Genomic DNA, 11,523 nt, shown 5'->3' on the forward strand with positions numbered 1-11,523 from the left:
ATGCTCTCTCCACTCACATTGTTTCGTCTCTTAAAGACTTGATTAGTTGTAAGTATTTGCATTCCAACCATTATTCATGTAAATTGAGTCTGTGTCTTTATAAGCTCTGTTTGTGAACAGAATTCCCACTCACCTGAAGAAGGGGCTAAGAGCTCCGAAAGCTTGTGTGGCTTTTGCTACCAAATAAACCTGTTCGACTTTAACCTGGTGTTGTTAAACTTCTTTCTATGACCAAGCCAGTTCTCCACCCATCTAGCCACCTCCCCCTTTATCCCATGAGATCCAACCTTTTTCACTAGCCTACCATGAGGGACTTTGTCAAACGCTTTACTAAAGTCCATATAGACAACATCCACGGCCCTTCCTTCGTCAACCATTCTGGTCACTTCTTCAAAAAACACCACCAGGTTAGTGAGGCATGACCTCCCTCTCACAAAACCATGCTGACTATCGTTAATGAGTTTATTCCTTTCTAAATGCGCATACATGCTATCTCTAAGAATCTTCTCCAACAACTTCCCCACCACGGACGTCAAGCTCACCGGCCTATAATTACCCGGGTTATCCTTCCTACCCTTCTTAAATAACGGGACCACATTTGCTATCCTCCAATCCTGTTGGACTTTAACCTGGTGTTGAGAGACTTCTTACTGTGCTTACCCCAGTCCAACACCGACATCTCCACATCATGACTTTCAACTGATCAGCCAAAAAATGTCACAATTCCTTGAGGTAGTCAAGTTAATCAAAATTTGTGATGCTACATTTTAATACCTGAAAAATATCAGTGTACTTTTGAAGTCAGTTATTACACAACAAACGAAGTTACAGTTCCACAAAACTGGTTTATTTAAATAGACATTCAAGACACTGCATGAATTTATCTCAGTTGGAACACTGAAGCAGAAAACATTGGGATGCAGGAAAAAGTGGGTGAATGGGAAATTTAAAAAATGACACCAGCTTGTTACAAGTTCAGGGTCTTCAGATTTTCTCTCAGGTTCTGCAGTCTTAGGTACTCTGAAGCAGTTTGAATCTTTACCATTCTACCAATGGGACAATGAGGGTAGTGTTACAAAATGAATCCCTTTGTGATCTGAATAATATGGTGTTCCCCCATGTGCTTCTTCAATCTTAAATCAGGAGTTTTCACACACTATATGCGTAACTGCAAATAATGTCCGCTATACAGGAGACGAAGAAGGAGGGAGGAACAATAGTTGTAGGGAATCCATTAGTTAGAGCAGCAGACAGTTGTCTCTGTGGCCATAGACATGACTCCAGGATGATATGTTGTCTCCCTGATACCAGGGTCAAGGGTGTCACAGAACTGCTGAAAGACCTAAATCAGGATTACTCTGCATGTCCGTGAATGCACAGAGTCTGGAAAAAAGATTCGGGAGTGACAGATGCAGATTGCATTTTGGAAATATGATGTTGCGGCGCAATAACCGAGATTGAGCTCAAGGAAGGGCAGGACTGGATGTTAAAAATAACCATTGAGCGTCAGGGCACTTGATTAGTTTGGGAACAAGGTAAACCTTTGTTCTAAAACCTCAATTATTTACCATCTGCAATTTAGAACTTTTGTTTAAAGTTAATAGAAATGGAAATTACACTGGAGTGTGTTTTCCAAGAACTTTCTGCAGATTTTATTTCAATCGTTGACAAGATGAGGGTATTTCTGGCAAAGCCAGTATATAATGCCCATTCCTGATTGCCCTTGAGAAGTTGAACCACCTTCTTGAATGCAACTAACTGAGTGGCTTTAAGGGGGCATTTGAAAGCCAACCACATCACTGTAGGTCCACGCCAAGGATGGCTGATCTCCTTCCTTCAATGGTATTAGTGAACAAGATGGATTTTTGTGACAATCCAGAAGTTTTGAGGTGACCATGACTGATACTAGCTTTTTATTCCAGAATTTGAACTTCTGTCTCTGGATCATTAGTCCAGGCTTTTATTAGTCCGATAACATAATCATAGCATTTGCTGTGTAATGAATTCTGTGTGTTCACAGATCCCTACTATTAAGTTGACATAAACAGGCAACATAAAAGGGAATCCCAACATCATCTTCGATAAGCATATAAGGAGGTAATGTTAAAAAGACTATCTTAAAATTGATTAGGTATCAGGACTGGATGAGATGCATCCAAGGATGCTGAGGAAAGTGAGTGCAGAAACTGCAGATGCGCTAGTGATGACCTTTCAGTATTCCTCAAATACAGAGGTGGTGAGAGGATTGGAGAACTGGAATGGTACACCCTTGTCCAAAAAAAAAGGGTACAAGGATAAAGTTGACAACTACAGACCAGTCAGTTTGACTTCAGGTGTAGGAAAGCTGCCACATTATATAAAGGATGTGAGCACATTGGAGAGTGAGAAGCGGAGGTTCACAAGAATGGCTTCAAGAATGAGAAACTTCAGTTATAGAACATAGAACATAGAACATTACAGCGCAGAACAGGCCCTTCGGCCCACGACGTTGCACCGACCAGTTAAAAAAAAAACTGTGACCCTCCAACCTAAACCAATTTCTTTTCGTCCATGAACCTATCTACGGATCTCTTAAACGCCCCCAAACTAGGCGCATTTACTACTGATGCTGGCAGGGCATTCCAATCCCTCACCACCCTCTGGGTAAAGAACCTACCCCTGACATCGGTTCTATAACTACCCCCCCTCAATTTAAAGCCATGCCCCCTCGTGCTGGATTTCTCCATCAGAGGAAAAAGGCTATCACTATCCACCCTATCTAAACCTCTAATCATCTTATATGTTTCAATAAGATCCCCTCTTAGCCGCCGCCTTTCCAGCGAAAACAATCCCAAATCCCTCAGCCTCTCCTCATAGGATCTCCCCTCCATACCAGGCAACATCCTGGTAAACCTCCTCTGCACCCTCTCCAAAGCCTCCACATCCTTCCTGTAATGTGGGGACCAGAACTGCACACAGTACTCCAAGTGCGGCCGCACCAGAGTTGTGTACAGTTGCAACATAACGCTACGACTCCTAAATTCAATCCCCCTACCAATAAACGCCAAGACACCATATGCCTTCTTAACAACCTTATCTACTTGATTCCCAACTTTCAGGGATCTATGCACACATACACCTAGATCCCTCTGCTCCTCCACACTATTCAAAGTCCTCCCGTTAGCCCTATACTCAACACATCTGTTATTCCTACCAAAGTGAATTACCTCACACTTCTCCGCATTAAACTCCATCCGCCACCTCTCGGCCCAACTTTGCAACCTGTCTAAGTCTTCCTGCAAACTACGACACCCTTCCTCACTGTCTACCACACCACCGACTTTGGTGTCATCAGCAAATTTGCTAATCCACCCAACTATACCCTCATCCAGATCATTAATAAATATTACAAACAGCAGTGGCCCCAAAACAGATCCCTGAGGTACACCACTTGTAACCGCACTCCATGATGAATATTTACTATCAACCACCACCCTCTGTTTCCTATCCGCTAGCCAATTCCTGATCCAATTTCCTAGATCACCCCCAATCCCATACATCTGCATTTTCTGCAGAAGCCTACCATGGTGAACCTTATCAAACGCCTTACTAAAATCCATATATACCACGTCCACTGCCTTGCCCCCATCCACCTCCTTGGTCACTTTCTCAAAAAACTCAATAAGGTTAGTAAGGCACGACCTACCTGCCACAAAACCATGCTGACTATCACCTATCAATTCATTACTCTCCAAATAACTATAAATCCTATCCCTTATAATTTTTTCCAACATCTTGCCGACAACAGAAGTGAGACTCACCGGTCTATAATTCCCGGGGAAGTCTCTGTTCCCCTTCTTAAACAATGGGACAACATTCGCTAACCTCCAATCTTCTGGTACTATACCAGAGGCCAACGACGACCTGAAGATCAGAGCCAGAGGCTCTGCAATCACTTCTCTTGCCTCCCAGAGAATCCTTGGATAAATCCCATCCGGACCAGGGGATTTATCTATTTTCAGACCCTCCAGAATATCCTGCACATCCTCCTTATCAACTGTAATACTGTCTATTCTACTCCCTTGCAACCCAGTGTCCTCCTCAGCTATATTCATGTCCCCTTGCGTGAACACCGAAGAGAAATATTGGTTCAATGCTTCACCAATCTCCTCCGGTTCCACACATAACTTCCCTCTGCCATCTATAACTGGCCCTAAACTTGCCCTAACCAACCTTCTGTTCTTGACATACCTATAGAACGCCTTAGGATTCTCTTTAACCCTATCCGCCAAAGTCTTCTCATGTCCCCTTTTAGCCCTTCTAAGCTCGCTCTTCAACTCCCTCTTAGCCAATCTAAAGCTTTCTAGTGCACTACCCGAGTGCTCACTTATCATCCGAACATAAGCCTCCTTTTTCTTTTTAACCAACAAAGAAACTTTTTTGGTGCACCACGGTTCCCTAGCCCTACCAATTCCTCCTTGCCTGACAGGGACATACCTATCACAGACTCGCAGTAGCTGCTCCTTGAAAAAACTCCACATGTCGGACGTTCCCAGTCCCTGTAATCTCCTAGTCCAACCTATGTTTCCTAATTCTCTCCTAATAGCCTCATAATTACCCTTCCCCAGCTAAAACCACTGGCCCGAGGTTCATGCCTATCCCTTTCCATCACTAAGGTGAACGTAACCGAATTGTGGTCACTATCACCAAAATGCACACCAACTTCCAAGTCTAGCACCTGGTCTGGCTCATTTCCCAGCACCAGATCCAATATAGCCTCACCTCTAGTTGGCCTGTCTACATACTGAGTCAAAAAACCTTCCTGCACGCTTTGAACAAAAACTGACCCCTCTAACGAGCTAGAGCTATAACAATTCCAGTCAATATTAGTCAAGTTAAAATCCCCCATAACAATTGCCCTATTACTTTCACTCCTAAGCAGGATTGACTCCGCAATCCTTTCCTCAACCTCTCTAGAACTTTTAGGAGGTCTATAAAAGACTCCCAACAGGGTGACCTCTCCTCTCCTATTTCTAATCTCCGCCCATACTACCTCAACAGATAAGTCCTCATCAAACCTCCTCTCTGACACTGTGATACAATCTCTGACCAATAATGCTACCCCTCCCCCTCTTCTACCTCCTTCCCTACTTCGACTAAAACATTTGAACCCCGGGACCTGCAGCATCCATTCCTGCCCCTGCTCTATCCATGTCTCTGAAATAGCCACAACATCGAAGTTGGATAGGTTGGGCAGAAGACTGAGGAGATTTAATAGGGAAGCTCAAAATCATGAGGGGACTGGACCGAGTAGATAGGGAAAAACCGCCCCCGCTGGTAAAAGGATCAAGAAGATGGTTTAAAGTAATTTGCAAAAGAAGCAAGTGCGATGCAAGGCTAAACATTTTCACACTAAGAGTGGTCTGGGTCTGGAATGCACTGCCTGCAAGTGTGGTGGATACAGGTTCAATCGAGGCATTCAAGAGGGCATTAAATGATTATTGAATAGAAACAATGTACAGAGGTACGGGGAAAAGGCAGGGGAATGGCACTAAGTCATGATGCTCAGTTGGAGAGCTTGTGCAGACATGATGGGCCAAATGGCCTCCCTGTATCATTCCAATTCTGCCATTCCGTAATTCTTCAGCACTGAAAACCCATTATCACAATTAGTAGCATTTCATGTTTCTCACACAAAAGATTCTGGGTACAAGTTCACTCCAGGAGCCATACCCACAAAACTGGACTGACAATCCAGTATACAGCTGCAGCAATGTTGTATTTCTGAAATCTTGCCACCCATCGATTGAGACATTAGAAGAGGCTAACAAGGTAGATACTAGAACTGTCCTATGGCAGAGTGTGAGGAATTGCAGCCAGCTATCATGGCCAATATTCTTTTCTCAACACCATCATATATGCATTAAATTAGAGTTATTTGATTGTTATCCAAGAGCAAGACAGTTTTAGTCCAGAGTTGCTGAAGACAAGCTTGTGCAAATAACCAGCTTAACAACACCAGGTTAAAGTCCAACAGGTTTATTTGGTAGCAAAAGCCTTTGCTACCAAATAAACCTGTTGGACTTTAACCTGGTGTTGTTAAACTTCTTACTGTGTTTACCCCAGTCCAACGCCGGCATCTCCACATCACAAATAACCAGCAGCAGCTTCACAGCCCCAATCAAACAAGGATCTTGATCAGAGGCCATACATTATACTAAGCTACCTCCATTCATCACTAAGTTCTTTCAGTTTTGCATCACTATAAAAAGTTGCAAGAGAATGTTAGGAGTATTAACGAACAAAAATGTCGATTTCTGCTGCCTATTTCTCACCTGGAGCTGAAAATTTTCATGCATTTGCCAAACGCAAAATTTCTTGAATTCCAAAAACTTTGGATCGTACGTTAATTGCAGCCACAGCCTTCAAGGAAAATAAGTTAGCATCAGGATCTAAATAACAAATACTCCTATAAAACCAAATCTAAATTGCTGCAATCCAATGTTACGAGACTTGTCAATATTCATAAAAAATGCAATAAGACTCACTACATAACAGCAGAACAAGAAAAAGGCAATCTATTACCACTGACTGCCACTGTCAATTGAAAAAAATTGGCATTTTATACATGGAATTTGCAGAATAATTCTTGTGCGAGTTCTTGCATCAGCAAAACAGATATTTTTACATGATCATTTAAGATACTGATTCAGCAACTTGATCTTAAATTGCCTCCACTTTAAATTTCCAATTACTTTGTGTTGGCCTTTCATGTGCTTCAGCAATCAGTAATTTACATTTTTTGCCTCTGCATCACCTCGTAATGAGGTCTAACACTTTTGTATTCAAGGTATAGGTTGGTTCTTTCCCCCTTTTTAAACCAAGCATGTTTCTGTTTCAATTGTTGCAGATTATCAACAACCAGCTTCATATTAAGTGTTCTCTATTTTTATTTCCGAATTCCAGTTGTTTTTTTAAAAAAACAAGATCAGGAGGCTGAATAGGATAGATGTTCACCATTTCCTCAGTGTAGCTCATGCTCAAATCAGCAATCGACATGGGTAGTTAGGTGTACCCATGCCAAATGATCTTTGGATGGCATGTGGCCAAGTTTAAAAATATGCTGCCACTGTCAACACGTCTAAATTTTCTTAGCCCGGTTCTGGAGGCTTATGGGTTCATAGCAACTTGTTGCACAGTCAATACTGGTAATCAGAAGTGATTTTTTTTTGTGGTCCAAAAGATGAAAGAAGAAACATTTTTGCTGACAATTAAAATGAATTAGGCATCAAAAAGTACTATTTATGCAATTATGACAAAAATGCCAAAAAGATATTCAATTAAAATAATAAACTGTGAACCTAAGTTTAGGCTTCAAAGGCTGAACATAAAAAAATAGGAACAGCAACAGACTAAATGGCTCGTCATTCAACACAATCATGGCTAATTTGTAACAGCTTCAACTCCACTTTGCCCACTCCCCAAACCCCTTGATTCCGAGACACCAAAAATCTGTCTATTCCAGCCTTATATATGTTCGCTGACGGAACATCTACAATTCTGGGGTAGAGAATTGCAAAGATTCACAACACTGAGTGAAGAAACTTTGCATGTCTGTCCTCAATGATCAACCCTTATATCCCGTGACTGTGCCATATTTTAGACCATGCAAAAGAAACAACCTTGCAATGTTGACCCTGACAAGTCCCTTCTTGTTATGTTTCAATGAGATCACCTCTCATTCTTCTGAACTCCAGAGAATGCAGACCCAATTAGCTCAGCTTCCCATCACAGGACAGCCCTTACATTTCAGGAAACATTTGCTATACTGCTTCTGATACAAGTATTAAATATGGAGACAAAATCTGCACACAGTATTCCAAGCATGGTCTCACTAAAGTCCTGTTCAATTGTAGCAAAACTTCTTCATTCTTGTCTTCCAATGCCTTACAATAAAGGCCAACTCTTCCCAATTGCTTGCTGTACTTGCAGCTTAACTTTGCGTTCCTGTACCAGAACACCCAAGCTCCTCGTTTACAAATTGCATGCCTTTTAAACAAGATATGCTTTTCCATTGACACGACCAAAGTCAGTAACGTCACACCTCCCATTTGTTTATTCGATCGCAGAATATGTGACGAGGCCAGCCTTTACTGACCATTCGTAATTGCCCCCCAAGTGAGTTGTCTTCTTGAACCACTGCAGTCTACGTGGTATTGGTACACACACAGCACTGTTTAGGAAGAGTTCCAGGAATCTTACCCAGTCACAGTGAAGGAATGGCGATATAGTTCCAAGTCAGGATGGTGTGTGGCTTGGAAAAGAATTTGCAAATAGTGATGTTCCCACGCATCTGCTGCCCTTGTCCTTTTAGGTGGGAAGGTCACAGGTTTGGAAGGTGCTGTCGAATGAGCACTGATGAGTTGCTGCAGAGCATAACATTAAAATTGTCCGGTTTACATCCAGAAAGTAAAAGTATCTCAAGAATTTTGCATTTCCTCGTCGTTAGTATTATCGCCTGTCACGTGGGAGACTGGAGTTCAATTCCCCGACAAGGAGATGCCAAATTTTTTGGGGGGGAGGGAGGGGGGTGACACAGTGGTTAGCACTGCTGCCGCACAGCACCAGGAACCTAGGGTCAATTCCGGCCTCAGGTGACTGTCTTGTGGAGTTTGTACATTCTCCCTGCATCTGCATGGGTTTCCTCCGGGTGCTTTGGTTTCCTCCACAGCTCCAAGGTGTGTGGCTTAGGTAGATTGGCCATGCTAAATTGCCACTAGTATCAGGTGGTCCAGCAGGGTAAATAAATATGTGGGGTTCGGGCCTGGATGGCATTGTCGTCGGTGCAGGCTTAAAGGGCCGAATGGCCTTCTTCAGCGTTGTAAGAACTCTATTTTAATTTGAACAACAAGCCATGTCAGACTGCTACAATCATGGCTAGGCAAGTGGTATTTTCCAGTAACAGAATGTTGACATCAGTCCAAACGTCAGGTATGAATTTCAATGCCAGTGCGATAACACATGTGCAAGGTATACACCCCAGCAACAGGGTGATCAAACAGCACGTTACTTCGGTTGTTCATAATAAGCACAACACAGACCAAACTGAACCAGCCCACATTTGCAGAATCAAAACAATATGTAAAGTCGCCATAGTCCCAGATTACCCATAGGCTGCTTTCCCCTTTGAGGAGGAGAGCTGACTGGTGGTGATTTAAACCTGAGAATCACCACACCTCAGGCGAGGAGAAAAGCTGAGAAGGCAGGAATTGAACCCACGCTGTTGGCATCGTTCTGCATCACGAGCCAGCCATCCAGCCAATTGAGCTAACCGACATGATTCCATTGATCAAACTGAATTTGAACAATCCTGAATGTGCGAAAAGCTTCTTTAACCAAGTGAAGTTAATCAGTCAGACTCGTAACCCGGCTCATTTACACACACTAGAAGCGACATACATTCATATACGGGAGGCCGTTGTTCAAGCCTTTCACCTTTCTTTGAATTACCCAAGATCTTGGAGAGCCACTCAGTGCCCATAACTTTTTCCAAGACAACACCTCAGCCAGAGTTAATTTGCCAACCAATCAGCACCTGTTCCTCCTGTAGCAAAAGTTGTTGTAATCGTTTGAAATTTGCCATTCTTGCATTTATTCTGATGAAATCATAGAAACCCTACAGTGCAGAAGGAGGCCATTCGGCCCATCGAGTCTGCACCGACCACAATCCCACCCAGGCCCTACCCCCACATATTTACCTACTAATCCCTCTAACCTATGCATCTCAGGACACTAAGGGGCAATTTTTAACCTGGCCAATCAACCTAACCCGCACATCTTTGGACTGTGGGAGGAAACCGGAGCACCCGGAGGAAACCCACGCAGACACGAGGAGAATGTGCAAACTCCACACAGACAGTGACCCGAGCCGGGAATCGAACCCGGGACCCTGGAGCTGTGAAGCAGCAGTCCTAACCACTGTGCTACCGTGCCGCCCATGAGTGCAAGATGAAAAAGGTTCAGCAGCATGTCTCTCTTTTCAGTCATTTTAAAGTTTCCCAAATTACTAGTTTTTCAACCTTAGAGCTTTTAAAATTTTGCTTTGATGAAAGCCTTGAAATAGTTTGGCAGAATCTCAAACATTAAAATGGGAAGCAGTTTTACACAAAGATGAAAGAGACAGTGCCAACAGATTCAAACAGAAAGTGCAATAAAGGCCTTTGAATGAATATCTAATATCACCACTTGAATCAACGTTGCAGTTAAAACACCACATTTAACCTAGTTTTAAACTATGACACACCAACATTGCTATAATTATACCTGATCAGTGCACTTCCCTTCTGTGCAATACTGACGCTGTCCATGCCCAAATGCAGCAAGACCTGAACAAGATCCAGGCTTGAGCTAACCAGTGGCAAGTAACATTCGCGCCACACAAATGGCCATCTCCAACAAGAGAGAATTGAACCAATGTCCCTTAACATTCAGTGACATTACATAAGAACTGGGAGCTAGAGCAAGCAACTCAGCACCTTGGGCTTACTCTGCCATTCAATACGATCATGGCTGATTTCATCCTGGCCTCACATCCACCTTCCTGCTTGCTCCCCTTCATCTCTCTACTAATTTAAAAACCCATCCACCTCTGCCTTACATTTGTTTAGTGTTCCGGTGATCAGTGAACTCTGGGATAGAGAATTCCACAGATTCACGCCTTGAGTGAAGTAATTCCTCCACATTTCTGGTTTAAATATGCAACCCCTTAGCCTAAAACTATGGCTTCTTGTTCCAGAATGTCCAACAAGGGGAAACAACCGCTCTTATGTCTAACCTGTTGATCTTATACACCTCAATTAGATATCCTCTCATTCTTCTAAACTCCATCAAGTCGAGACCTAAACTGCTCAACCTCTCTCTTCTTAAGACACATCCTTCATCCCTGGAATCAATTGCCATTGCTGAATTCCCCCACTATTAAAATCCGCGGGGTTACCATTGACCAGAAACTGAACTGGACTAACCATATACATACTGTGGCTGCAAGAGCAGGTCAGAGGCTACAAATCCTGCAGCAAGTAACTCACCTCTTGACTCCCCAAAGCCTGTCATCTACAAGGCACAAGTCAGGAGCGGGATGGAATATTTCCCACTTGCCTCGATGAGTGCAGCTCCAACAATATTCAAGAGGCTTGACATCATCCAGGACAAAGCAGCCCACTTGATTGGTGTCCCATCCACAAACATTCACTCCCTCCACCACCAACGAACAGTGGCAACAGTGTGTACTATCGACAAGATGCATTGCAGGAATTTACCAAGGTTCCTTAAGCAGCATCTTCCAAACCCACGACTGTTGCCATCTATGGCAAGGGCAGCAGATACCTAGAGACACCACCATCTGGAAGTTCTCCTCCAAGTCATCATCCTGACTTGAAAGTTCCTTCACCGTCTCTGACTCAAATTGCTGGAACTCCCTCCCGAACAGCACAGTGCGTGTACCTCAGGGACTGCAATGGTTCAAGGCAGCAGCTCACCACCACT

At 43.3% G+C, this 11,523-nt stretch overlaps 1 protein-coding gene across 8 annotated transcripts in view; it reads right to left on the reverse strand.

Moving 5' to 3' along the window:
- Positions 1 to 6,375, reverse strand: part of LOC144511899 (protein phosphatase 1 regulatory subunit 12B-like) — a 317,939-nt gene extending 311,564 nt beyond the window's left edge. For 7 of the 8 annotated variants that reach the window (XM_078242333.1, XM_078242332.1, XM_078242335.1 and 4 more), the window contains exon 1: positions 6,315 to 6,353. In XM_078242333.1, the coding sequence (XP_078098459.1) occupies positions 6,315 to 6,338 (24 nt within the window). In that variant the 5' untranslated portion in view covers positions 6,339 to 6,353. Of the gene's footprint in view, positions 1 to 6,314 lie in introns of all 8 variants that reach the window. The other variant, XM_078242334.1, reaches the window with a different exon arrangement.
- Between the last annotated feature and the right edge of the window lie 5,148 nt (positions 6,376 to 11,523).

The sequence above is a fragment of the Mustelus asterias genome, chromosome 25 (assembly GCF_964213995.1).
Source record: "Mustelus asterias chromosome 25, sMusAst1.hap1.1, whole genome shotgun sequence".
Classification (NCBI taxonomy): domain Eukaryota; kingdom Metazoa; phylum Chordata; class Chondrichthyes; order Carcharhiniformes; family Triakidae; genus Mustelus; species Mustelus asterias.